Source organism: Coniophora puteana, assembly GCF_000271625.1.
Source record: "Coniophora puteana RWD-64-598 SS2 unplaced genomic scaffold CONPUscaffold_5, whole genome shotgun sequence".
Taxonomy (NCBI): Eukaryota; Fungi; Basidiomycota; class Agaricomycetes; order Boletales; family Coniophoraceae; genus Coniophora; species Coniophora puteana.
In genome coordinates, this window is record NW_006913057.1 from 1,924,165 (window position 1) to 1,950,938 (window position 26,774).

At 51.8% G+C, this 26,774-nt stretch overlaps 10 protein-coding genes across 10 annotated transcripts; 7 read left to right on the plus strand and 3 right to left on the minus strand.

The window, feature by feature from the left end:
- Nucleotides 1-875: 875 nt before the first annotated feature.
- CONPUDRAFT_72556 (NADH-quinone oxidoreductase) lies at nt 876-1,884 on the minus strand (the record flags this gene model as incomplete). Its single annotated transcript, XM_007769319.1, has 6 exons — nt 876-895; nt 954-1,064; nt 1,114-1,185; nt 1,237-1,329; nt 1,388-1,494; nt 1,562-1,884. 6 exons carry the CDS (start codon nt 1,882-1,884, stop codon nt 876-878), a joined length of 726 nt encoding a protein of 241 aa, XP_007767509.1.
- A 144-nt stretch (nt 1,885-2,028) lies between these two features.
- Nucleotides 2,029-2,826, plus strand: CONPUDRAFT_103275 (Prefoldin beta-like protein). The gene is made up of 4 exons (XM_007769813.1): nt 2,029-2,083; nt 2,142-2,232; nt 2,282-2,414; nt 2,471-2,826. The coding sequence occupies exons 1-4, from the start codon at nt 2,038-2,040 to the stop codon at nt 2,573-2,575; spliced, it is 375 nt and encodes a 124-aa protein (XP_007768003.1). The 5' UTR covers nt 2,029-2,037; the 3' UTR covers nt 2,576-2,826.
- A 579-nt stretch (nt 2,827-3,405) lies between these two features.
- On the plus strand, nt 3,406-3,953 carry CONPUDRAFT_53881 (PR-1-like protein; the record flags this gene model as incomplete). The annotated part of the gene is made up of 2 exons (XM_007769150.1): nt 3,406-3,718; nt 3,781-3,953. The coding sequence occupies 2 exons, from the start codon at nt 3,406-3,408 to the stop codon at nt 3,951-3,953; spliced, it is 486 nt and encodes a 161-aa protein (XP_007767340.1).
- Nucleotides 3,954-4,494: 541 nt separating this feature from the next.
- Nucleotides 4,495-7,815, plus strand: CONPUDRAFT_164911 (uncharacterized protein; the record flags this gene model as incomplete). The annotated part of the gene is made up of 11 exons (XM_007769814.1): nt 4,495-4,901; nt 4,960-5,022; nt 5,082-5,171; nt 5,237-5,276; nt 5,334-5,523; nt 5,582-5,741; nt 5,796-6,608; nt 6,665-6,742; nt 6,794-6,919; nt 6,972-7,246; nt 7,302-7,815. 7 exons carry the CDS (start codon nt 4,495-4,497, stop codon nt 5,986-5,988), a joined length of 1,143 nt encoding a protein of 380 aa, XP_007768004.1. The 3' UTR covers nt 5,989-6,608; nt 6,665-6,742; nt 6,794-6,919; nt 6,972-7,246; nt 7,302-7,815.
- Nucleotides 7,816-8,608: 793 nt separating this feature from the next.
- CONPUDRAFT_164912 (cysteine proteinase) lies at nt 8,609-11,226 on the plus strand. Its single transcript, XM_007769815.1, has 6 exons — nt 8,609-8,719; nt 8,768-8,878; nt 8,932-9,034; nt 9,085-9,309; nt 9,359-11,137; nt 11,193-11,226. The coding sequence occupies exons 2-5, from the start codon at nt 8,791-8,793 to the stop codon at nt 10,452-10,454; spliced, it is 1,512 nt and encodes a 503-aa protein (XP_007768005.1). The 5' UTR covers nt 8,609-8,719; nt 8,768-8,790; the 3' UTR covers nt 10,455-11,137; nt 11,193-11,226.
- A 146-nt stretch (nt 11,227-11,372) lies between these two features.
- CONPUDRAFT_123057 (uncharacterized protein) lies at nt 11,373-12,319 on the minus strand (the record flags this gene model as incomplete). Its single annotated transcript, XM_007769816.1, has 2 exons — nt 11,373-11,554; nt 11,605-12,319. The coding sequence occupies 2 exons, from the start codon at nt 12,317-12,319 to the stop codon at nt 11,373-11,375; spliced, it is 897 nt and encodes a 298-aa protein (XP_007768006.1).
- Nucleotides 12,320-13,064: 745 nt separating this feature from the next.
- CONPUDRAFT_153175 (uncharacterized protein) lies at nt 13,065-14,159 on the plus strand (the record flags this gene model as incomplete). Its single annotated transcript, XM_007769817.1, has 1 exon — nt 13,065-14,159. One exon carries the CDS (start codon nt 13,065-13,067, stop codon nt 14,157-14,159), a length of 1,095 nt encoding a protein of 364 aa, XP_007768007.1.
- Nucleotides 14,160-16,006: 1,847 nt separating this feature from the next.
- On the plus strand, nt 16,007-18,226 carry CONPUDRAFT_123058 (uncharacterized protein; the record flags this gene model as incomplete). Its single annotated transcript, XM_007769818.1, has 5 exons — nt 16,007-16,376; nt 16,445-16,542; nt 16,607-17,669; nt 17,737-17,831; nt 17,886-18,226. 5 exons carry the CDS (start codon nt 16,007-16,009, stop codon nt 17,934-17,936), a joined length of 1,677 nt encoding a protein of 558 aa, XP_007768008.1. The 3' UTR covers nt 17,937-18,226.
- A 2,906-nt stretch (nt 18,227-21,132) lies between these two features.
- Nucleotides 21,133-23,263, minus strand: CONPUDRAFT_81813 (retinal short-chain dehydrogenase reductase). Its single transcript, XM_007769500.1, has 11 exons — nt 22,981-23,263; nt 22,811-22,921; nt 22,657-22,758; nt 22,514-22,609; nt 22,388-22,464; nt 22,252-22,337; nt 22,114-22,198; nt 22,021-22,066; nt 21,901-21,970; nt 21,590-21,845; nt 21,133-21,533 (listed from the first exon to the last, which is right to left on the minus strand). The coding sequence occupies exons 1-11, from the start codon at nt 23,087-23,089 to the stop codon at nt 21,444-21,446; spliced, it is 1,128 nt and encodes a 375-aa protein (XP_007767690.1). The 5' UTR covers nt 23,090-23,263; the 3' UTR covers nt 21,133-21,443.
- A 437-nt stretch (nt 23,264-23,700) lies between these two features.
- On the plus strand, nt 23,701-26,069 carry CONPUDRAFT_164916 (uncharacterized protein; the record flags this gene model as incomplete). Its single annotated transcript, XM_007769819.1, has 8 exons — nt 23,701-23,844; nt 23,899-24,012; nt 24,071-24,100; nt 24,152-24,277; nt 24,335-24,370; nt 24,423-24,557; nt 24,620-24,814; nt 24,873-26,069. The coding sequence occupies 8 exons, from the start codon at nt 23,701-23,703 to the stop codon at nt 25,905-25,907; spliced, it is 1,815 nt and encodes a 604-aa protein (XP_007768009.1). The 3' UTR covers nt 25,908-26,069.
- Nucleotides 26,070-26,774: the final 705 nt, after the last annotated feature.

Genomic DNA, 26,774 nt, shown 5'->3' on the forward strand with positions numbered 1-26,774 from the left:
TGATTGGATAACTACTAGTCCTAGCACCGTCGAGATTTCACCGCTTTCATGAACGTTAACTCTGACACCACCATTCGATCCCGTTTGACCCTAGGACAGGCCTTTTTGCCACTCATGCCTGTGCTCGGGTTCCGGACGCCACCTAAACGATGAATAAGGTGAGATCTTCACATCAAAATGGTTTAGAGGTCGGCACTCGAGCTCGGGCCTGCTCGGCCTCGGCCCCTCTCGAAAACATAATACTGCTGGTGTAGGGAGAAACGGTCCGAACGGAACCTTGAGTCATCTCTGCAGATGGCGCAGGCATCCTTGGACGTTCGTCCAATTCAAGGCAGACGCATGCGGAGCATTGGAACCCGCCCCTAAGCGGTAGGTAGCACATGCCACACCAGTAGACGTGGCACAAGAATAGCTCGTCGAGTAAGCTCAAGATGAAGCGCTGAAGGTTCAGTTTCGTCGACATCAGGGAATGTACGCATTTAGCGAGAGAAGGTATACAAAGAGAGAGTCTCTTTTCGTCGGCCCGTATTGTCGGTAGGACATGTCGGGCAACGCCTTCCATTTAACGTGTGCTTGTGCTCCCATCGCTGGCTATGGAACCCAATAGATGCATCACCCACTGACCTTGGTTCGGGGACTGCACAAATCGCAACACATAGGGGTGATATGGGTCAGACCAACCTGCTCCGGGAAAAATGCCGGCATTCCAAGCAGCGGGAGGATTACTGTGAGCTGAGAACGACACAGGGGATATCCGTCCATGTCCGAAAGCAAAGCCTTACCCAGCTACATAGATTAATAAATGGATTGTTAATTTTATCACGACGAAGGTCTGGGACAAGCAAAATCTATAGTCATTGCCAAATAGTACTTGTTCACCGGTACACATGGTCAGCTATTGGATACCCATGTCAGATCCATTTCTCCAAAAAAAGAACAGATCCTAGACTTACAATGCAAGTTCGCGGCTATCTCAGCCTCCGCCCTGTCACCATTTGCCAGAAGTTTCTCCTTGTTGTACAGCAGCTCCTCGCGAGTTTCCGTCGAGAATTCCTGATTTTGGGCTAGGTCGACTTAGCATGGTGGCAGCAGTGAGCACAAGACAATGCTTACTCTCAACGATTGCGTCAACAGGACAAGCTTCTTGACAGAAACCACAGTAGATGCATTTAGTCATGTCAATATCTGTGGCGTTCATGAGTAACAGCTTTGCGTAACGGGGTCATATACACGAACCGTATTTGGTGGTCCGTCTCGAACCGTCCTGGCGAGCCTCGCTCTCGATGGTGATTGCTTGAGCAGGACAAATGGCTTCGCACAGCTTGCAAGCTAGCATGCCAATCAGCCCAAGGCGTCCACAATCCCGTGGGTGATGCAACATGCTTACCGATGCACCGTTCCTCTCCACTAGGATAACGCCGCAGAGCGTGCTCACCGCGGAAGCGAGGGGACAGCGGTCCCTTCTCATATGGATACATGATGGTGTATGGCTCCCTAAAGAAGTTCTCCAGGACGATCCACATGCCTATGGAAAAGGTCAGTGACAAAGCCTCGCAAGCACGAGCGGAACATCTTGCCTCGGAGGATCTCGGTGAAGAAGAACATGTGGACGGCCTTGTCAATGGCGCTGGGTCCGTCCTTGTAGGGATTCACATCCTTCCCTGGCTCATCAGCGGCAGTCAGTCCACCGCTTCCGAGAGATGGAGACTTGATAGCAGTGGGCCCTTCGAAGCGGCCACGCTGCTCAACCGGTTCGGCCAAGGCGCGTCGGGTGGTGCTGAGTTGGCGAAACGCAAGAGCGGAAGCCCTTAGCTGGGCATGAGGAGATACTGTGAAGGCCCGGGGGCTCAGGCCAAGGGCCAGGCGAGGACGAGCAAAAGACATAGAGGACACACTTTACTTTCGAGCAAGTTGCGGTGAACGCTGACAACAAATGTCGTGACCTTGTGTGATGGGTCGTCACACTCAACGTCACACTTGGCGTCACCAGCGTCATAATACAACTTACTTTCGACAAGTATCTGACAAGTCGCAATCATGCCTCCCAAGCAAAAGTCCAAAGTCCAGCCGCTTTCGGATCAGGGTCTGTCCTATCTCACATCGTATCCCATACTTTCAATGTGACATCGAAGGCTAGACAGAAATCCAGCAAAGGTACACCGGCTTTCAAAATGAGATGCAGGCATTGGCTGGCAAAATTGGGGAACTTGAGCAAGAAGCAGACGAGCACAGGTGCGCCTTTGTTTATTGTTGCATGGATTCATTCCTCAATGTTCACAAGTCTTGTCCTGACAACGCTGGACGAAGCCCTCCAAGAAGAGCCTGATCGTAAATGTTTCCGCTTAATAGGTGGTGTCCTTGTAGAGCGGACGGTCAAGGACGTTGTCCCAGCTCTCCAGACTAATCAAGAGGGGGTTAGTGAAGCCCAAGCCACATCTCTACACATGAATTTATACCTCTCCTTTGACAGATCAAGAAAGTTATCGACAATCTTGCCGAACAGTACAAGGCGAAGGAGCAGGAATTTGACGCTTTCAAACGCGATTACAACATACGCCCTGTGGACCGAGCTTGATGCACACATCTGACCGTGTAGAAATCCTCTACTTTGGTTTCCCTTCTCTGCAGCATCGTGCTCCCCAACTGTCGTGCTTTCCACTTCGCCTATCAGCGTCACGCCTTGGAAGCGCACCTTCATGGGCGGATGTATCAGGCGTGATGGTTATCTCTTCGCTCACTGATCCTAGGGTTGGATAATGATTAACAAAAATACTACGATGTCGTAGCTGTAGGTCAGATTAGAACCGTGTTTACTTTGTTTGCCGCCTTGCTATACTTGAAACAGTTGTTGGAGATGCGAGAAATTCAAGATCGAAAACGGATTTTCTGGAGATATATCTTGACTTTGAGTCACGTGCCACGTGCCTGACGCGAATCAATTTAGCACTCCTCATGTTGGCGTATCGACCTCACCTTCCCTCCTGATTACCATGGTCACCCTGGTAAGAGACCAGGAACGAGCCACACAGCAACTTTTTTTGCACACAGATGAACGCATGACGCATCGCATTTTCTGGAGTTCCGTGAGACGAAACATCCAAGCCTAGTCCACTCCAGCCAATCATAGGTGTATTCTGGTCTCTGATCTAGATTCTAAGGTACCGGAACACCTGCATCTTGACCTGCATGGCTCGTGTTTCACCGGCACTGTTTGCCTGCCCGATCTTTGTAGGAAACGAGACCTAATACAGGCAACGAATGACATTCAAGGATATGAGCGCCCACCTTTGAGGTTTGTCTCTGTCCTACTACATCCTTCGCTCAGACTCACTCCGTGGCAAGCCGTCTGGCTTCGAGGACATCGTCCTTCACTCATTTCTTGGCCAAAACCGCTCCTTTTCTTCTATGGCTCCACCCTTCATCCTCAGTGCTGTCATCGCACTCGCCCTTTCAGCAGTCTCAGTAGCTGCAGGCTACATCGAAGCCGGCAGTAGCGACGCCGTTTCTTACTTGAATGCTCATAACTCTGTGCGAGCAGCCTACAACGCTGAGCCCTTGACATGGTCGAATGAACTGTCGTTTCTGGCATATCAATGGGCAGGCGCTTGCAACTTTGAACACACATGGGGATCCATGGGAGCTTACGGGGAGAACATTGCTGCTGGCACCGGCTCGTTCAGCATAGTAGACGCTGTGGGCATGTTCACGCAAGGTGTTGGTCAGCATCGGGGTTTTCTACGTTTCCGAGTGACCGGCAAGCTGACACCCACGATTATTCAGCTGACTTCGACCCATATGATCCTTCGTACTCAGATTTCACTCAAGTTGTTTGGCAGTCGACAACCGAGCTCGGATGTGGTTACGCGTCCTGTAAAGGCATCTTCGATGAGACCGCCATCATGCACGTCTGTTTCTACAACCCTTCTGGAAACATCATAGGCGAACTATTGTGAGTGTTCGGTGACGTCCTCCTTGTGAAGAATGTCTCATATCTCCACCACTAGGTCCAACATTGGCCTGTAGCACGTTTTGTTGATCGCTCTATTCTATGTCATTTTCGGGCAGGCCTGCTGGTTTTTGTAGTTTTATTTGCTGGATAAGACGGTACCTGGCAACGATGGATTTCTCTGGTTTACGTAGTAATCTCCATGCATGCGTGTAACACCTTTGTTTACCTGCTTTGGACAATGGATGTCAGTGTGTACGTGGATTCTCAAAAGGTAAAATAGTATGACCAAACGTCAGCGCTTCACCAGTGCTTCTGAACTTGTCCTGAGCTCGGGCCTGCGCGTAAAACATGCATTCCAACCCTTTTGCATGTGCTGCGTCACTTGCACCCAGCGGCAAGCCCCAGTTGTCTGTGAAGGCGCCTTGATCTCGACTCGGATGGTAGGAGTTGTTCAGGGGCAACACACGTCAGGATGCATGAATAACCAGTTCACAGGAGCAGAATTCGCAGGTGTCATCAATGTATTCTCGACTACATTTCTCACCATGACTACACTCGAATCTCTCCCTGTTGAGCTGATATCTGACATACTCAGTGAACTTGACCTCGAAACGCTTGTCATCGTGTCAAACCTGTCTACACGGTTGCGGTCTGTGACGTCGGATCCTGCGCTGAACCCCTGGCGACGGCCTATCTCGCGCTTCCTGTATGCCCCAAGCTCGGAGAACACGGAAAAGGATGCTAGGTGTCTTGTCTCGCTCAGCGTCAGGCAGTATGTGCCACGCCAGAACTGGATAGATATCCTCTCTATGGCCGAGCCGAGCTTTATCCTACTACGCGCAACTATTCCTCACCTGAGCTTGTTGCATTGGGAGGAGTGCTTTCGCAGGAGGTTCCTTCCGAGCTGGGTAAAATGGAAGAAGGATGGTTCATGGCGAGAACTGTACTTCCTGTACGTGGTCTCTGCCAGCCAGCTACCAAGTCCTGAGCACTGAACGTGACGCACGTAGGCTACTTCACCGTGTCTGGCACAGGTCTCGGACTTTTTGCTCTTCAGAGGAATCATGGACGAAGTGCGCATCCACGCTGGCCTGAGCAAAGTTCACAGGAGTGATTTACTGTTCTTGAATAGGTACATCGTCCTCAACCGTAATGGCTCCGCTAATGAGCTCGAATCAGCCGCTCGAAGCTTTAACGCACTCGCCATGTTTGATCAGCTGAAGTATAACCCTTTCTTGCTAGCCCTGCGACTGGGCAGTCAGGCTTAGTCTGATGCTCCTCTTTCAGGATTCAGGCAAACCTTGCCCAATATCACACCTGCGCGAGAGTACGACTGGCAGGCCACCTTGTAATTCCCATTAACTCATGCATTCTACCTTCACAGTTAGTTGTCAGCTTCGCGGATGTTCGCATCATAGCTATCGGTGTTCTCCGACGAGCTCACCATACGTATTCGATCAATGATAACGCAAGGTCATTCTTGCATCCTCCTGGCATTGAGCGCTCGTTTGCCGAGGACAAAACGAGTACCGGTAGAGGAGAAGAAGTTGGCACGGACGGACATCATAATTTAGGTGAGCGCACCCTCCGAAAGCTCCTCAGTACGGCGTTTAACCAAGACCTGCTTGACAGCCGATTACCGGGCTAGAAGTAACTACACCCGACTAGCACACCCAGCTCCGTCGCTGCCTCATTGTCAGTATCCTTTGTACACGCCTGGTGGCAGGGACACGCGTTGGCTAGGAGACGGTATGGGCGAAGAGGGAGGCATGCATTGGGTGGGTCCGCTCATGTATGTCTTTGTATCTTTATCCTTCATCCTCTGACGGTCACCGTGTCGACGTAGGGTGACCGCGCAAATTACAGGGGGGATTGAGGATTTGGCTGATAATGATCTACCTCTACAAGGTCTAGACCTCCTGATCGGACCTGGGCACAACCGCTTCGCCTCTTTCGTCTTTCAGGATTTCCTCGCGATTGCTCCTTGGATGGAGGACCGGATAACCAAGTTTATTCAAGGGCAGGGTCTAGGAAACTAATCGCCGGAGCTTTCTTTCTCTCCATGTCTGCAGTTTCTCTGTCTGGCTATTCTATCGCCAGGTTTAGAGACGTTGCATCTGTATGTCTCAAGCATAATGAATCTGACTCCAAGATTGACTTCGCTTCGTGCCTTCCCACGGTGATCTTGTTTAGCTTTTGAAGTGAGACACCCTCGGTCTTGTTCGTGCCAAAACCACATGGCGAATGGCACGCGACCACAAAGAGGCTCGATGCATGACGTTCTCTCTCTAGTCACCGGCTTTGTTGTGCTTCTTTTCTTTAGCCGGAGTTCGTGGCTTCTTCATTGGCGCTCAGACAAGAGAGCCCAGGACTCGGGTTTCTTTCGGCGCTGAATTACCGAGTACCACTCAAAGTGGCAGGGGTATAAAACCGAGAGGGCCCTCGGAACGGGTCTGTATCTGTCCCAGACCGCTGGCCGCCTCGATCCTTTGACGTAGCAGGACTTCGTCCCCCCACACTCGTTTTCACTTCACGCTCTTTATTTTTATCGAATTATGTCTCCGGTTAAAACCAAAGATTCATGTCTTCGATGCGGCAAGGTATTCTCAAGGCGTAGCGATCTTGGGCGCCATGTCAGAACGGTCCACGAAGGTTATAGGTGTGTATTGTGGTATTGATTTCGTGCGACATCTCAGAGATTATTTCTCTGCTTAGGCCATATCAATGTACATGGCTCGCGTGCAGTTACTTCGCTAGCTCGAAATCGGCACTCAAGGCCCATCAGAACACACAGTACGTACCCTCGAATTTGAGATTGTCAAAATTCTGAGTGTGGTTGGTCAGTGCCGGGGTGAAGCCTCATAAATGCCCGTGCGGAACCGCCTTCAGCGACCCTTCGGCTCTCTCCAGACACAAGCGGGAGGTTCACTTTGAAGGTCTTCTCTGTCCCATGCCGCAATGCAGTAAGACGTACGTACTACGTTAAGCTCCCTCCAGAACTCTACTTCATGCTTTCTTTCAGTATTAAGCGCCGAACCGAATTTATAAGCCATGTGAAGCGCCATGGCATCGATCCGTACACAATCCCCAGCGTGGTAGCAAGCGCGGGACGACGTCGCCGCCGCATGTCGGTCGATGATGATCTTCTGGCTTTCAACCTAGCCACCTCTGTGGAGACAGTCGAGCACGATTCGCAGGCGTGGGACTCGGCTCCTGCTACTCGCTGCCCGTCTCCTGCAGACTCGTTCGACAGCGCATGTACCCTTGTCAACTTTGATGCGGAGCCTTCAGCCTCGGGTACGTTGCTACTTGGGCGCTTATCTATTTCAAAGATGCTTACTCTGTCCTTTAGTTCAGTACAAGGTTTCGCAGGCGGACTTCGACTCATGTCAAGCGCAAGCCTGGTCAGACTCGCGATCGGCGTCACCAAGTTTGCCACAGAAAATGTTGGATCAATGCGACGGGAACTTCTACCCGCAAGATGTCATGTATTACATGGGCGAGCAAAACGTCGATTATTCCAACTTGCAGATGAAGTCGCAGTCACTAGACGCTTCGCAGGAATTGTGGAACGAGAATCACGAACAATCCTTCTCTGCGCAAGATTTTCTGGCTTGCATGGGTGCAGAGTTTCTTAACGCGTTGTATTTGCAGTCGCAGTCGCAGCCGCAGCCGCAACTCCAGGTCCCAGCATCACTTCCGTGCGACGCAGCATATTCCTGCCAGGCGCAGGCCTTGCCACATTCTTCGCTGCGTCCCTTAGGCGTTTATACCCCTGACAATCAGACTGCGTGGGGAATGCAAGCCTTGAATTACTTGAATTCAGACAGTTATTTAGATTCGTACTAGTAGATGATACCAATGCTCGGCTTGCCGGTCAAGTACTACGAGCCGACGCCATACACGACTATGATTACGCTACTTTACGATAGGCACTTTAATTCTGGCTAAATAGTGCTACATTACGCATTTTAATACCCAATATAAACGGACCTAGTATGAGTGCAAAAGTATAGCGTCATGAATGTAAGAACTTGAAAGGGCTGCAGCGTCGCGCGCCACAGCGAGGCACCTGCCTGATTTGCGCGACGACCGCGGGCTCTATCGCATTTCTGGTCCTCGGTTCTTTGCTACGCTGCCTCGATTCCTTTCCGCTTGCGAGTTTTCTCGGCGGTCTCTTGAGCGCTGCAGTAGGCTCTCGGCTTTCCAGCGCCCCGGCTCGCGTCTGCGCTCAATGCTCGCCACTCCGCTTCTCCCTGTCCCTTTTCAGCATCAGCTCAACGGCGATGATTCCTCGTACCGCCCCGCGCGAGACAACGAGGCATTCAACAGTCTCCTCCCACCGCCGATAGAGTTCGTGCAGAGCTCTCAGTCGACCAGCATGGCTGTTGCTGAGGGCAAGTACCAGCCGATCAACGTCACACCCAAAACTACCCCGGCTTCCGTGAGTCGCCCTCCGTACCGCTACCCCATTGTCCTCTCACTCATCTATACCTCAGAACAAAGTCCGCACGTCCGCAGAGAACGCTGGTCCTTCCTCGCCGTCCAAATCACCAAAGCCCCCCCTTCCATCTTCATCTTCATCCCAAAATCCAAAGCAGCCCTCTCTTTATTCAGGCGCTCTTGACCTCAATTGGCCTCAGGGCTATGGTGTAGGCTCTGGTCTCCACAACACCGGCAACACCTGCTTTTTGAACAGCGTCCTCCAATGCCTTCTCCACACACCTCCCCTCCTTCGCATCCTCTCCGCACATTCCAAGGCTGATCCTTGTGAGTATGCCCTTGCTCCGTTTATGATATTCTTTAACCGCGTTATAGGTCGGGTGAAGAGTGGCTTTTGTATGACATGTAATCTCCGGCAAGTTATGCAAGAGTCGCATTCGAAGCGGCATGCGTTTACTCCCTACTTGGTGACGTCGAAACTACAGCGTATGTCCTTCTACAACTACCTATCTTGTTCATGCATCTCAACAGCATTCTAGTCATCGCAAAGAGCATGCGGAGAGGAAGGCAGGAAGATGCTCATGAATTCCTAAGGTATGCAGTTGACGCTCTCCAACGGTCTTGTCTGTCGGGATACCCACCGTGAGTCGTTCAGCAGAGTCGCATATGCAGCCTCTTATGTGCTCTATCAGAAAAATGGACCACAAGCTCGCCGAAACAACATGGGTGCATAAACTCTTTGGAGGTCGGCTCCGGTCCCGGGTAACCTGTCGAGACTGTGGCTACAATAGCGACACTTATGACAGGATTCTGGATTTGAGTCTTGACATCTATGGTTCAAACAGTCTTCGGGAAGCACTGAGAAAGTTTGTCACCGTGGAATACCTCAAAGGCCAGGACAAATACAAGTGCGAGAAGTAAGTAAGCAGTCATATCCTCCTTTGCCTTTAGCTTAACTCCTATAAGATGCAAAAAACCAGTCGTGGCGGAGAAGAAGTTCAACGTCCACGAAGCGCCCGTCGTGCTTACGATTCATTTGAAGCGTTTTTCGCCACTTGGGCGCAAGATAGGACATTTCATTCACTATGACGAACATCTAGCGTTGCAACCAGCAATGAGCGAAGGCTCATTTGGTCCGTCGTACACCCTCTATGGTGTCATATGCCATGCAGGTGGAGGGCCAAACTCCGGTCATTATTACGCATACATCAAGAGTGCAAATGGCCAGTGGTATGAGATGAATGATGACATGGTGGCCCCGTCAAAAGTTGCGGTCGGCGTAAAGAACGCATATATCCTATTCTACATGCGGGACAAAGGACAATCGCTCGAAGCCGCTATAACTCGTCCAATGCCAGTCGCCAAGATTAACGTGATCGCGGGCATGAAGAAGCGGAAAGCAATGGATGATGATGAAGATGTTGGCACGAAGGCATCGCGACCCTTCATAGGGCCTCTTCTGCCTTCGCCTGTCCTGACCGGGTCCGAGCCCAAACGGCCCAAGCCATCGCCCCCAGATCTCCAAGCTGCAACGGTCAAAAAGAAAATTGATGCTGCGAAGGCATCCACCGCCTTGTCAGCCCTCTCTCAGTACGACGATGAAGATGACGACGCCAACGGTGGTAGTGGAATCAAGGCGCCAACCAGTGCAAGCATGGAACAGGATACTGATTGTGGCACAAGAGATAATGCATATTTTACTGCAAGTAAGGATCAGTCTGCTCGGAGCACCCCTCCTGCTACCCCTCCTCCTTCGGACACTGCCTCCTCAAGCACAATACCCACAAGTAGCTTCTATGCTTCAACATCCGAACTTCCCGAAAAAGAGGCATCATTGCATACTAGACATAGTACGCCGGCGAGTGATAACGAGCGCAGGCCAGCGAAACATTTTGCACGGCAGCCATTGTCTCCAAAACACTTCTCCAAGCATAAACGGAAATCCTTCAGCACTAACCCTTTCAAAGCTATAGGCAGCAACAACCTGTACAGTTCAGACACACGACACAGTGGTTCCAAGGTGATGCAACACTATGGGAAGCGACCAAAGATGTTGATCTAGATGTTCTCCATATTACATACCTTATGTCTATTTCATGCCACTTCTTGCTGTATGTATTTGGGGTATGTAGGCCCAGGAGGCATGTATTTACATCAAGATGATTACAATGCTCCGCCACCGTATCTCATAGCTTCGACTTGAATTTATCTGCCGAGAACGTCGTCGTGTTTGGCTGGCCGTCCTTTTCCCACCAGACAACGGTGACCGTTGTGTCATCGCGGTAGCTCCGGGCAAACGGCGAGGGGATGCTGAGCAAGCGACGCAGGTTTGGTTCGTCCCCGCCACCGAAGGCGTTGCGGACAAGATGCGAGCTGACGTTCTCGTCGACAAACGCCCAAGAGCCCTGGTGTGAGCCACGTTCCTTTTCCTTGCCCTCTACCGTGCGAGTACCAGTGGTCGTGGACACCACATCAGCGAATTTAGCCTTCGGGAAAGAGCCCTTTAGCCCTGCAAGGTGGCCGCCGACGAGGGCCACAACTTCCTCTGATGTTAACTTGTCCCAAAGTCCGTCTGTAGCGAGCACGACGAATTGACCAGCGCGGCCGGAAGGTAATGAGGAGGCGTCCAAGGACATTCGGCGGTGGGTCACAACGGGAGTGGCAGTCACGTATGGCGGGGTCTTGAATGTGGAAGGTGGCGGGCGGAGAGGTTGGCCATTGCCAGCAAGGAAAACTTCACTCAGCCTGAACACAAGTAAGATATGGCTATAGCGCGGAGAGACGAGGGTGGGGCACATACACTGCCTGAACATCCCGGGGCCACTTGTAACGGGCATCACCAAATGCACGCGTGGGCTCCAAGCCACCCAGGACGCGGCCTGCTCTGATAACATCTGCGGCCTCGTCTGGAGGGTGCTCCGATTGTATGCTGAGGTAATACGGTAAGTGACGTGTTGACTCTCCATGCATTCGAATATATTCACCGTTTCAGCTCCGAAGGGTTCCGGCCTGTCTGGTCTTCGGTGAGCACCTCGACACGCCACGAACCTTTGCCGCTAGCACCCTCCTCCCATATACCGGCCACCGCGCGACTGTCACCAGAGCAGGCCACATACAAGTCGTTGTGCGCCGTGTCGAACATAGCCATCAGAGCACAGCTCCCTGACGAAGACTTGTCACGATAACGTTCGAACAAAATGCTTTAATCTTACCGGAGACCGCTGGTAGCATGGAGGGCATGCCCAAAGGGTGCTGGCTAAGGTCGGGCAGGACTTTGTCCTTTCCTTGTTGCCGAAGCTGGGCAGCCAGAATAGCTATCGGTGCATTTGTCAATTCGGAGTCGAGTTTACTGAATGCACTCTGGATGGCCAAGGACACGCTCTCTGGTGTTTCTTTTGCAGCAGGAGCCGGAGAGCGGCCTAAGTATGACCGGATCGAGGCGAGCAGTCCCTGGCTCTGGTCCTGGGGTTTTCCGGTCGGTATCAGACCAGATAACTCCAGGACGACGGCATTAACGAGGGTCTTGGAAAGGAGTCTAGATGTATGCGGTCCGCCGTGACCGTCCATGACGGTGAAGAAAAGCCAGTCTCCCGGTGCGGAGGGGTCTGACTGGTCGCGCTTTATGACGGCGTCCGAGGATGCATCCTCAATGGGGTCGTTGGCGGCCACAGACGCGGTCGTGTGTTTCCATGTGATGCCGCCGGCCAGGGTTTTGGCACTGGATACGGCTTTCTCAGTCAATCTCTCGGTGACGGCGCGCGAGGAGAGCAGGGAGAAGGTGCGGGTAGACATGGCGGGTTTACCGTCTGACCCGCGCACACGCACGGCGAGGTCGAAGGTAGACTGCTTGCTCGCGTAGTAGAAGTATCCTGGGGTGCCTATGAGAAATGTTGCGGTGGCGATTGGCTTCCAGGCGCGGCGCAACATTATCTAGCGAGGGAGGGTCGGGGATGGATACTACCCACCTGTTGTGCGTAGAACGAGTGACATGTCATCATAGCAGTCGTGGTGAGTTTTACAATAAAGAATATTTATTGAAAAAGAACGCATTCACTGCGTAGCGCGCCAGCTTTGCCTTCCTAGGTGACTGAGCTGTTGCCAATGGTTGTCCTTGGTAGCGCAAACCAACCTTGTAATTAATTGAGAGCGTGCCGAACGTCGCCTCCCGCCCGCGTCGGCCCGTACCGAGTCTAAGCGCGTCCGGACCAAATCAGGATGGTACATCACGTGATACCTGCGGTAACCGGAGATCAAAACGGGCCCGCGTCGGTCAGATGGCGGCACGACCTTCTTGTTCATCTACCACGACGTGCACTCTCAGGCTGTCCACGCTCTTCCTACTCTCTCCGATATTTTTTCCAGCTGTTCTCTTCTTTCACCCACAACTAAGCAATAGACGCAGCTTGCGTCGATACACTCTACGTCTATCCGTCTCACATTCAATCAATAGATGGCATTTGCCCAGGGGCGCCAGGCGCCTCTTGTCACGAGCACAGCGTTCAACTTAGATCGCAGCCTTTCTGAGCTCTCTTTGGCCTCAAGAGCCCCTCTTCGCCCTAGGAATAGTGCCGATGACATTGATCAGCTGCATACAACTGAGATTGAGTCAGATGAACTTGTGAGTCGAAGCATATGTCTGATCTCGAACCAACCTCCTCAAGCAAACCTTGTCATGCCGTCTAATAAGCGCATGAGTCCACCAGAAAGCGCTGACACAGCCTGCTCCCAGCATGAGACGCATACATTCAACAATTCTGCACATCAGCCTTCCCCTGCCTGGCTAGCCCAGCAAGGTGTCAAAGTACGCGATTTTGCGTATGAGAATCCACTGTCGCCCATTGCCCCTGTGCCACGACTTCCACGTCAAATACAACCAGCGCCCAATGGGCTGAAACGACGTCGAAGCTCACAGGAGGATGCTGAAGCCGAGAATTCAGCACACGCCTCGTCTCCACGCCGTCGAAGGTTGTCAAACGCGAAGGTTTCTTCATCTGTCAAAAAGCCAACGTCATTGGAACGCAAGAAGACAGAGCCTTTAGAAGAAGAAGAAGACTCATCACCTAATCCATCGCCAAGTTTACACGCTACTCACTCCAGTCGACTGCACGTGCGAGGTCGAAGACTTAATCTCGTCCGTCAACCAACTGAGCCTCTCATAAGAGAGACTCCTGGTTTCCCGACGACGCCGCTCATGCCAGCGTTCATCCCACAGTCCCAGGCTTCAGACTGGGTGGACACACCTCTCATCACACCAGAGGCATCGATGGAACTTGATGTAGAGGATGCTAGCTGCATACCCGCGTCTCAGCTCGACATGGAGTCACAAGCTCCTATAATGGATGCTTATTCATACTCCCAACTTGGGATGTCTCCAGGTTTTTCACAGCCTGTTGATTCGCCAGTGCAGCGCACAGGATCGCCTTTCCACCCCTCCAATGCATCACCACCCTCGCCTTCACAGTCTCTAGAAACGCCCAACAGTTCACCACTTTCAATGTCTCGAAGATCTACATTCCAGGCTTCCATCCGGTTGCCCGAGAGGCCACCAATAGACATCAGGTCTTCGAATGCTGTATCTCCCCCGTATATTCTCCGACGTCGGTCGCTCCTGTCGACAATGATACCCATCGCCCGTTCACGCTATCCACAACCTCATATTATTAAATCAGCATTTCTTAAGGAAGGCGCTTCTTCCGACACTTCTTCCCGGTCACGGCGGATACGCCGATCTACGGCTCAAGGCATAAAGGCCTCCATTATTAGGTGATAAATGTGTTTGGTCATTCTGTTGTATTTCTCCTCTCTCAGCTGTGCTCTGTCGTTAATTATTGCTCTCGTTGTGCCCCAATCTTGATACCGTTGTACCACGCACAAACCACGCAGGTTGTATTCTACACATCCATCATTTTATTATTTGCAACAGTCACGTTTGCTGTTGTACCGGGACGCTTTCGTGATGTTATTGCTACGCCGTGTATCTGTAGAATGTGACGAGCTCGAGTCAGAATCTTGCCTGCCGCAAGTTGCAAGTTCTCGTAATAAACACGTCAGATGAGCACGCTTCGCAAGCTTCTACGAATAGGCCTTTGCAAGTAATTCACACTCTAGCACGCATACATCACGCCTCTCCTGCATGCGTCGATTGTTTGCGCCACGCTCTTACAGTAGCAAGTGATAGTACACGAGTATACAGTCCGCAGCGAAGTTTAACTACGCAGCTTGAACTATTTTTTGTCGCTCCGGTTAGCTTCCTTCATACCAGTTCTATCGTGAAAGCGTGACACCATAAAGCCACCAAGGTGCCGGTACGCGCCCACATGAGCAAGACGCAAGAATATATGACCCAAGGCACGCCTATCATATGCGCGTACACAAACGTAAATGTCAGACCCGCTATCTGGCCGAACCCCCGATGTACAGTAATGTGCAGGCCCACATAGGAAAGGCAAGATCGCATCCCGACGGAAGCCATCATAATAAAAAAGGCACATTGGGAAGAGACGATCTTCGATGTTTCTGGCTAGACGTGCCTGTCGAACGTTAGCCGACGCGCCCAGAGCAATGTACATTCGGTGGCTATCGAGATTGAAGTCGACCGAAAGCTCCTGGCTAGTGCGTTTTCGGTCCGTTGTTCAAAATTTCTCCAGGGATGATGCGCCAGCATCCTCAGATAGTCTCTATCGGATTTCTGCTAAAGGCGCGGAGTAGTATCGGGGTCCATCAGATTTTAGACAAGAGGTCTGGGGAATGGCATCATGTACACGGTCGTGGCAAGAAGGTCGGAGGTGCACGCCCCTGAAACGCACGTTTGTTCGAGCACGCAAGTCCTATAAACGACAAACGTTAACTGAAAAACACGAGTTTCCATGCCTTCGAAACATCGCACCACATGAGCAATACTGCTCCAGGCCGAGGCATGTGCATGAAGGGAGCAGACGTGAACACGCCATAGCATCATAGAATGCCCACAGGGATTGAGATTCATTCAACGTTAACGTTTACTGAGCAGCTTATCTTATTTTAGATCTTGGCGTTTGTCGGGCCGCCCAGGAACGTGACAATGTTCTACAGGATGAATGCAACTTTGCAGAGGAGAATCATCACGGCAGATGCCATGCAAGCCAGCGGCCATCCAGAAAGCCACGGTACCGCACGGGAATTTCATAAAAGCTAGCTCGACATCACAACTGACCGCTGAATACTGATTGTGCGATATGTGGAGAACGGGGAAGTGGATTGCGCTCTCCAAAGGTCGGCCGGTGCGGTGCGACAAGATTCAGTTCCAAAGATAAAGTAAGAGCAGGTCAATTTCCCGGTGTTCATGTAGATCAAGGCTGGGAGGAGAATTGCCTATCTGTTGGGAGGTAGAGGAAAAAGGCCTATGGCTCAGGTGATGTGATCGGTCCGCGGGAGAAATCTTTGCGTTTATGATGATATTACGTTACTGTAAAGCGTCATAACGCTCCCTCGATTATTACGGGTAGATCTCCTGTCAGATCCAGACGGAGTCACGGAGACGGGCAATCTGTCGGTCGAAGCTGGAAAACTCGTGCAAGTATAACATCCCTTTCTTCCAACGCATGCACCCTACGCCCCTCCACTTCTCCCCGTTACATGGCCTCTGCCTCCCCCAATAACTCCTGTCAGGTCACCGTCTCCCTCCTTCCTGTCTCCCTATCCCTCGTACGCGTGCCTCGCGCACGCCTGCCCCAGCTCTCTCATCCTATCCTTAGGCAGATCCTCCAGCCTAACCCTGTGTTCCTCAATGTCACCTGCAACGAGATTGAGCTCAGTCTCTTCGCAGAGCACCATATGCTCGCGGACTTCGAGGCCATAGCCCGCAGAGACCATCGCCAGAGGCAGCGTTCTCGCTCGGGTTCCGGTTCGAGCCGAAAAAGGGCCACCACGCCCATAGATGAGCCTGTCGAGATTTCTTGCGAGACCTGGAATGTTCTTCAGATAGATTCTCACTCGGATCGCTTAGGTGAGTTCCCCCAAGTGTTAGTATCTCTCGTCCTTGCCGAGTGAGTCATGTCCCCCTTTCGACCCCAGATAACTCCGGCGCGCGCGTCCACGAGTTGTCTGCCCCCTTGGCTGAGGCTGGCATATCTATACTCTACCAGTCTTCCTATATGAGTGACTACATCTTTGTACGTTCATCACGGCCACATGAGCAATCACCGGAATACTCGCTGAAAAGGGCTGTGGATCCAGGTCAAAGGTTCTCGGCTTCAGGAGGTCATGAGTCTGCTAGGCTCGGCAGGTTTTGACTTGTACTCTGAAGACCCCGAGCTGCTCACATCACGAGTCGTCTCTCCCATCGTCTCCCCCATCTCTACAGATGACTCGGCTATCGTTGAGCTGGCGCTCGACTTTAATCCTGAGTCAGGGGCTGTTCTCACTCGAACGCGGAGTAGCGCCGATATTTCGATGGCCGGTGTTGCTTCTATGCTGCAGTACACTAAGCTGGACGATGATACTGAAAAGACCGCAGCCTCGCACTCGCGACCTGGCAGTCGCTCAAAGTCTTTCTCACCGGGTTCTCGTGACGTTTCAGTCCTCTCCGCTGATCTTACCTGTGTTGGGTTATCTGACGACGACGTGGATACATGGGGACTCAAAATAGTGAAGCTGGTCGCTTTTCCGGAACTTATTCCCTCTAATTATCCCAAGTCTGCTCTTGGCCCTGTTCCTGGAGCAAAAACGGCCAAAGATGCTTTAAAGTATTGTCACCGGCGCGACTCTTCATCTGACTCCTCCAGCTCTTCAAGCGACGAGGAAGGCTACTTCTCACATTCTCCATCTGGAAACCTATCAACTACAACCCTCATCTCGTCCGTGACCTCCAAGTCTTGTCCAGATCTACCAAAATCCGCGTCTATAACGTCTGCTTCTCTCAAGACTGCCACGAAGCACTTGGTCCCCTCTGTTGCCCCACTTTCCCCGTTGGAGGGTGTGGCTCTATCTGAGCACCTGGATGATTCTCGCTCCGATACTCCCAAGGCTCCGGCTGGGAGAGACGGCTCCAGCTCAGCGGGCGTACCCTTCTTCAGCTTCACGCGTACATCAGAAGGGACTTCCCTGACGACTGATGTGACCTTACTCGCTTCGCTGTTTCCTCCCAGCGAACGTCATATGGTGGCGTGTAGCGGGGGCCTTGATGCGCTTGACGCACGCAACTCCCTTCTCGAGTCTGATGAGAGCGAGGAGGACGATCTGCTGGCGCAGGGCGGCACCCTCAAGTGTCTCCAAATAGACCTGCGCAGGTTCGGGCTTGGTGCGTTGCGTTCATCTCGATGTAATGATGTCTCGGTGTCTTATTTCCGCGCAAATTTGCCGTGCAGATAAGCATGGCCTGGTGAACCGCTTCTCCCGTGTGCTCGAAGAGCATGGTATCAACCACATGTACAGCTCCACGTATAAGACAGCGAACTTGCTGGTAAGTTGTCGACATTGAGTCTCTTCTTTGATTCGGTATTGAGCGATACACCAGGTCTCAAAAGCACAAGCGCATCGTGCAAGAGCGCTTCTGCGTTCCTGTTGAAACTAGACGTCACAGGCCCCGGCTGCTTATCTGCAATGATCTAAAATTAATAAGGTCTGCAAGCCTTCTCCCTATATTTCATGACTGTGGGAGTCGAAGGCGCCACGATGGTCCCCGCACATTATGCCATTGCGGCTGGTGGTCTTCTTATGCACTCATGACAGACCTATCTGGAGGTTTTACACTCTTTGAGAATTTCGAACCCGCTGGCACTGGGTGTCCTCCAAACTTAGGGATTTTTTTTCCGTACGCACCGCTCGAGCCATTGTAACCTCTATTTTATATTTCTTTACTCATGTATAGCACTTCAAATACTAGTCAATTTGTAGCACAGCTCTCCAGTTGTTCGGATGATGGGTGCTGTATGGAATTACTCGAGATAATGTAAACACTATGTGTAATACTACTGCTAAGTTTAAGGCTAAATAATCGACATACAGTCGAAGCAAGTGCGTACCGTAAGTCTATGCTTGGTCCATAAAGGTCCGACAATGCTTATAATGCAAGGATGCCTACTACCGCTGATGAGATCATGATGCGAGCACGTTTGAACGTCCCGCGATCGTCTGGTACCAATCGTCGAATGGCGGTAACTCCTCGTCATCGTCTTCTAGGTCAAAAGTCCGGACACAATCCGTGGGTGCGCACCCAGCTGCAGCTGCAGACGCTGCGCACCGGCCAGTTGGCGTTCCTAACTCCGCCGTGCCATCCCATATACGCGACGGGTCAGCGGGACACCCGTCAGCTCCGCGATGCTCCCATGCGTCCGCGTCAGACGGGTCGAGAGGCTTGAGCCAGCCCGCCGAGGCGCCTGCGCCCCAGCTCGGCGGCGTGCCGAGAGTGGACTCGTCCTGCGAGTCGTCGCCCTCGGAGGAGATAGTCTCATACCCGTCCGACTGGGCGTCCCAGAATACCGGCGATCCGCTCTCGGAAGAGGGGTAGTCCAACAGCTCGGAAGAAGCTTGGGCGGAGTCGGAGACGGACGCAGACGAGGACACAAGTATATCCGCTGCGCTCGAGTCCGCCTCTTCGTAGACAGGCGATGGGGTTGCGTACACGGAAAGGAAGTGGTCGTCCTGGGAGTTCACGGTGCTCTCCCACGTCACCCAGGGATTCTGGGGCGGCGGCTCGGTAATCACAAGGTGCGGCGCCGCGAACGGAGTGTCCGACTCCAGGATTGTTATTCCTATGTATCGTCGAAAACCCAATAAGACAGGCTAGAAATCCCCGCAATGATGATCAGCGGTGACATATGGGAAAGCCGGAGCGAAGGGAAGTACCTCAGCTGGATCTGACCAAATGTACAGTTTCTCATACCCGGGAGTAGAGATTGTGGCACTAGACCGCGCACAGAAAACAGGGGCGCATTGGCTGGCCTCCCATGCCTATTTTGAAGTATTGGTCAGGCGGCATCCAGAAAACCGGGACAGGAAGTTCGACTTACAGCCACTCGGAGCTGGTGCCTAAGCACGGCATCAACTATGTCTTTATATATCAGACGTTCTGCAAAGCAGGCAGCGACCTTGACCGAAGAGATGAGACATGTTTCCCAAACATAGGGGCACGGAAGAACGTACGAATTCCAGATGCCTTGAGCGGCTATACACGGAGCGAGTACCACGTCGTTGTTCAGCTTCGTTGGTGTTCTTTGACGCTCCCACTGGAGTGGGTTTCTGGGGCGGAAGGTCGCTGTGTGAGCCCAATGGTGGCATGTGGTGCTCATATATTCTTTGAAGAGGAATGGCAGTCAGGTAGCCGGGCCACTGCGGTTCGGTTCGGTTGTAAAACGGAACAAAGTAGTCGTTCCACTGGTAGCTCGGAGGAGTTATGACAATGTGAGGGGAACGCGTGGGTGCTATAGAGTCGAGCACGATATTCAGCCGGTCTGACCGAAGCCGAAGGAGGAGTTCCTAGAGTGGGAGGTAAATATAGCCTGACGTTCGTTAGGAGGGAAAGAGTAGCAAGCGCACATTATTCCTGTCATCCACCCACCGTGCTCCTTCTCCAGCACTCGGCTCACCGGTCGTTTCAACTTCCTGAAGGTCTTCAACCACACCGAACTCTGCATTCTCGCAAAATGTTAAATTTGTCTGCTCCTGAGAATCCTGAGCAACATGCGTCAAAGGGACGTGAGTAGTGATTTCGCGATTGTATGGGCTGACCATGTCGTCGCAGTCCTCTCCCCACTCGGCCATGGGTTGTTCATGAGGTAAAAGGACGCGAGCTTCGTCTCCGAACGGGTCAAACCGGATATCCTGGAGGGGATCATGCTCTGGGTGCGGGGCAATGGCACAGCCGGCTACGCGTATCGAAAATGAGGTCTCGAGTTCGGTCAGGATCGACAGACACTGAGTGCCATGTTGCGATGAGAACATTTTGGTCAATCGGGATGGGGTAACGGCAGGTGTGAGTGCGGTATCGATATGGGTTTCAGTGTGCAAGGAAACGTCTTCGGGCACGCCGCCGTCGGTAGTCTATGGGGAGGTGTGTTTCAGCCGGGAACATGTCTGAGACCAAAGAAAGGAGGAGAAAACGACTACGGGAAAAAGTGCTCACCTCGACAACGCGGTCATAATTGCAGCTTCCGTTGAAACGCGGACTGGGGGCGTTTGGGTGGTCCTGGTCAGGCTCGCAAAGACAGGAGCTTTCGTCTGTAAATGGACGCCGCTGACAAGGAGACCGAGGAGGTTCTTCCCACGTGGCGTCGCATTCGCATTCAGCATGCCCCTGTCTTCTTGTCCTGTCAAACTCGGCAAGGACGTTGGCCAGCTTTTTCGACAGCGCGTAGCAGCAGAGGAGGGCAGAAGCAAGAGCTATCGTCTTTCCAAACCTTTGAATGGCCATTGACATTCTTGAAAGGTGAACTCTGCGCCAACAGTTTTGTATGACGTTATCCGGATTCAGGAATGCAACTCCTGCGACTCTGAGGTGCCGGTGGATGGGGAATGGGTTGGAAGGTCTCGTCGTCGATGGTGTCGGGTATCAAGTGTGAGGGCGCCCGCACCGTTGTCCACCGCATGTTATATGTGCGGGTCCGTGCTGCAAGGGTTGCTGTGGCTCCCCGACAGGGCCTCCTTTGTCTACTACAAACTGACAAAAGCGTGTTGTCAACGGATTGCGACTCCGCCACCTCCAAGCCCCCTCCACAGCTTCCTTGGTCTCAAGTCAAGAGCTTAGCCTTTTGTCCACACCATCGCCTTCTTTCGCCAGCCCACTCGCTGTATAAAGCTTGACTGTCGTAGGCATACACTCCCTTGTTACACACCTCACGCACGTTACCAGCGACAGTATGACCTGCCTACTTTGAGCTTCTTGCACTCGCCACTCGTGTTGTGTGGCGTCTCGGAAAGCACAGGAGTAGCACTGCTTTAACTTGAACCCGTAGACCGCGGAAGTGCAGACGCCGTAAAGCTACTTCAATTGCCCTATCATTCAGCCATAAGCAATACAACACAAGCACTCGCAGAGTGCACATCCAACGAGACCAATAATCTTATGAGCCCATGATCAATGCTTCTTGGTGGCTAACTCCCCTTCTTCAGGTCGCCGTCCCGTTACCTTCTGGAAGCCCTCCATAGCATAATCAGCGCCAGCAAGCTGTATAACAGCGTGGTCAGCTTGAAGCATCACACCACAGAAAGCGGTTCACTTACCCACTGCCCCAGGTCACGAAGGTAGCTTGGCAGCAGAGGCAAATAAGGAGCAAAGTTGGCGTAGAACGGCAAGCGTAAGATTTGCGAGTGTTGGGAGTCGAGGGCAGTGATGATTGCCTTGACTATAGTGACGGGAGGAAGCGACGGGACAAAGAATTTATAGACCGGGTTCTCCGGAAGACGGGAGGTTGAGAACAAGGGAGTGAGAGTGTGGCCCGGGAGGACTAGCGTGGTCCGGACTTGCGGTGCGTTGTATCTGACAGTTACAAAGTTATAGAAAAAGCGTACTTGTGAGATTTTGTTGGACAAACCTATGATCCAATTCATAACGCAAAGATTCGTGCAAGTTGACGAGGGCCGCCTTCGACGCACAATAGTCGGCTGGAAGAATGATCAGTTACTCGGACTGACAGAGGCACGATTGTACGCACTCATTTGAGCGCTGCCGACCAATCCTAGGACCGAAGACATTGTGACCTGGGAGACGTCAATCATGGACCTGCATATCATCCAACTTGGCTTACAATGTGCCCTTTTTTGTTCTCAATCATGTCCGGCAAGAAGGCTTTAAGAGTGTAGTACTGAGCAATGGTATTAACGCCGAACGTCCTTGTATGGGAATCGTCAGATGTCATTTTAAGGCTCAAAAGTTCTGTGCTTACTGCTGGATGTCCTCTGGTTTCAAGTCAAGTAGCAATTTCCCTTGAACGACGCCGGCATTATTAATGAGCATAGTTGGGTGACCAAGCTATTGCAGAGATTAAGCCAGCAAGATGCGAAAGCAGGAAAGCGACGGACCTCTTCAACAATCTGCTTCGAAACAGCTTCCACCTCCTCCCACTTTGAAACATCGCACTTGTAGTAGGCGATGTTGTCTGCACGTTGATCAGTATGGTGTTAGTTAGTCAAAAGCATATAATTTACAGTTTTCGGTGACAATGGGTTTAACATCAAGTACGACGACGGTGACGTTACGAACAGCAAGCGTGTTGGCCAAAAGCTCGCCGATGCCGGAGGAACCTGAACGAGTTTAGCATCCCTGTATAAAAGAAAGAAGTCGTCCCTACCTCCAGTGATGACTACGATCTCCTCCGCCCAGTCCAGACGGGGCGGTGCAAAGAATAAGCTTGCTTGGTTTCTATACAACCTCGAGAGCCATTTCAAAGCCCCTAAAGTGGGAACGATGAGTGTTAGGCAAAGACAGAAGCACATAGGACGTACAGAAGGCCGAGATAGCAGCACAGTACGCAGTAGGTGCGAGAACGACATTGCTATTGTAGGAGTACCCTTGAAATATGTAGAAGATAGGCACGAAGAAGGTGAAGAAAGGACCTTGTGGGGTCGTTCGTCAGTACACATGCAGAGCCACAATTCTCGGAAGGGTCACGTACTGAAAGCAGTTTGAGTGAGGACCTTCATGACCATGTCAATGTCCACGTTGTCCAAGACGTTGGTGACTTCGGTGTCGGCAACCGCTGGCGCTTGGTCGTACGAACTCATCCTGGAGTGTGTTGTATTTCTTGACGGTGTGGAACGAATGAAGGACTGATTGTTGCACCAGGCAAAGAGAGCAGGTTAAAGAGGGCGAAAGCACAGACGAGGCACAGCCTAGCAGATGAGGGAAAATGAAGAGATGGCGTTGATGAATGCTCTGCTACGCCTTCCAATTGCCAGACACGACCAGTGAGAACAAGGATGACTGAAGCCAAAAATAGATCCCCTGCCATTCGATCATCTCCAGATTCAGAGCGCGACGCGTCGCTTTGACAGCGGGGACTGACATGTACAATATTTTGACAGCAAAGGTCAACGTCAGGGGCTATAACTCCGACCACTACTTTAAATTTGTCGGCATCTGTCATGTCACTGGCATTCCAGCATCTAACTTAACACAACAAATCCTCGGCTTCCACATCTTGGAAATGGCCATCTATAGCATTGGAATGCTCTTACACATTTCTGAACAATATTTATATGGCATTGCGCCACCGGCGCCACTCTGTTCAACTTTCTTCTGAATCTTATCTCTCTACCGCGAGCTCTTCATCCCAACTATCTTCTGCCAGAAACAGCCGAGACATCAGTCAAGGAGTTTTATAATGGGGGCCGACATGAGCAAGCCCCAAACGCCATGGTCCGAGGCAACTCCAGAAATCGTCGTCACCGAACCGAGTGACAGCGACTGTCTCTCCGAGCTACCAGAAGCACCATCGCAAGACTCGGTTTACTCGACTGCAAGTTCTAACGTGGACGAAGTAACATCAATTTCATGCTCTTCCACGAAATCACGCTCAGTGTCCTTCTCATAGGCTGACTCCGACACGTCAATCGTTGATGTCGTACCGATGCAATCGAGCGGATCTATAGCTCTTCTCCTAACTGCGCAGTCGACCGATAGCGACGAGTCAGATGAAAGCTCTCAGGTTGGCTGCTAAACTCGATCGATGACAATGCACCATTTAAATATTCTACTTGATTTAGCACACTCTCTCGTCGACGGAAGGAAAGCTGGTGCGTGAAACCAGCTAGCGGCCATCTCAATACCTCATATATGCGTAGAAGATGCATGATTCCTTGGAGAATGATCATTCGGAAAGTGATCTCCAAAGTGCCGGAGAAAAGCATTTGCAAGAAGCCTCAGAAGACAGCCTCTTAAGCAGAGATCTTGGATCGAGCGTCAGCCCAGAGGTACGTAGAAGGTAAATATTCAACGGGTTAATAGTTATAAACTTCTTTGTTTTCTAGGCTTCAGTCCCTGCTGATGTGATAGAAGAGGCCAACGTATGTACTCCATCTGACCAGTCTGCTTTCGCATTGAGAAAATCGACCATAGCTGTCCCTCCCTCGCGACTCCTCGGCCTCATCTCTTGTCATCCCAGAGTCATTTGGCGTCAACGAAGAAACAATACTGTCTGAACAGCCACCATACCCATCGGATAACGAGCATGAAGTATCTTTAGATACCGACGTAAGTTCAATGCTATTTTCACAAACATAATAAAACATACGCTCGGCATCCGAAAACATTAGGTATCCGACGATTCAGTACACTTCACAATCTCGAACGAGTCTGCGAAGCACCTAGGACTCGATGTCTCTCAAGGACGCAGAGAATCCGACGAAAGAAATGAAGAACCTTCAGAGACCCCCGCTGAGAATGCGTTGACTGCGCCCATAATACCACTTCAGGTTCCAAGAGTAGCCACGTATGCAGACGCAACAAACGTAAGGGGTATTCGTCATGGACAATGCTCTACATCCGATCTAATTGATTTGACCACAGCTGGCAAGGCGGTTTCCTGACCTAGCGTCAAGAATTTTAGAGTCACCATTAGCTGTACGACTGCTCCATTCAGACGTACCTTTGGTGTCCAACTCTCCTGAGCCATCGGCGCCTGTCATCATTAATGAGTCCACAGCTCGTAGACCTCGTCGGCGCCACTGGAGGGGTAAGAAAACTGGAGCAACATCCCGCCAGCGCCAGCGGCCTAACGCAGAGACTGAGGCGACATCGCCAGTTCGCGCAATCACATCTCCGTCGCATGCTGAAGTCGAGTCTTCTCTCAGGTCTGATCTGACAGAAAGCATCTCTGAGGCAGCTCCTGACTGGGCGAATGCACCCCCTGAACCGACATCGGGACGTGCTTCCCTGCAGACAAATCGTGACCACTCTGGGCGCGGACGCCGACCTCGGGGTGGGAAGAAACCAAGAAAACTAAAGCAGAGCTATAAGGGCAGCAATCATGAGGCAAGTTCTGTCATGAATACTAGCACGATAGCTTCCCCGGAGTCCTGCGACTCCGTACGTCCTCAGAGGAACGGCTACGACACGGGCGATACCATAGATGATTCGACTGCTGTTCCCCCTCAACAGAATACTGCAACTACCTACCAGGGGAGAGGCTATGCTGCCAAACCTTCTCGACGGGGCCTCAACTTCGAGGCCGCTAAACCGCTTCTATATTCAAATGAGACGACTTATAATACGGGCTCTCGCCTTCTCGATAGGATTTCGCCAATTCAAATAGCACACCCTGCACTGGCTTTGACGAAGGATGCACAAAGGCGAAATGTGCGGGCTATGATGGACGACGCTAGTGCTACTATTGATCTTTCTTCTATGGCGAAAGTGACTTGGCCGTCGACGGGCTACTACGCTCGCGGGGGCGGGATCAGGGACGGCTCTCCGATTGTCTCGGGCGGATATCTCAATCTCTCACCAGAAGGCGGCGACTTGACTGCTGCTGCTTCGGACGAGTATTGCTACTTGGCTGCCTCTGGGCTTGTCACTGCGATGAATAACCCGAGGGTGTCCTGAGGAGATGGCACAAACAATGGGCGTTTCACGGGTGATCGCACACAATGGGTACATCAGCGGAAGTGATTGAAGGTGGTTCGGTTTCTGGATTTTAGTTCTGGTCTTTGTAAAGGATTCCGTTATATCGACACTGTACGTATACACTGAGGAAGAGTTCTACCGCCAGATTATCATGCACTGTCGTCATCAGGCCCTCGCCTATATTTCGGAAGGGCAATCAGGGGCAATCGCTATCTCGGAGTTGTTCGCCTCGCGTGCATAAGCGACGGAGCGTGCCCTGCAACACCATGGATGCCAAGCCTTTCTATTTGCAGCGGGTTTCTTGTCCTCGTCGCGGAGATTGAAACGAACTAGCATTTCCTTTTGGGGTCTTCGAGCACCTTTACCTTCTGGATCAACGTCATTGACCTTCGACATTCTAGTGACGAACCTCGGGTACCACAAGCTGATACCACATTAGATCACGTCGAAAATCTTCTGCATGATGTCTCGTCGAGGCTTCTGTAAGACTGATCCTCACATTAGCTATTCCCAGGCTGCCAAGAGATCCATGGTCGCAAAACTGGAGGTTCTAGATGCCATCGTTTCTTCGCTCCACACAAGGTGGGGTGCTGACAACGGCAAGGCCACCGGCAGGGTGAACCGATATTCAATGCTGTTACGCGTCTTGCGTGGCGACGACTTCCTTACTTATGCGCCTTCGCGATTTTGGGGCTCCACTCGTTGATTTATCCAGTCTTTTCTTTTCACACTCTCCTCTTCACGTTTTCTCCTCCACTCTCCTTCGCGCACTATGCCTCCAGCCTTTGGTGCGGACAGATCTTATGACAACCAAGAATCCAGCGCGCGCCTGTTGTCTACAAACAA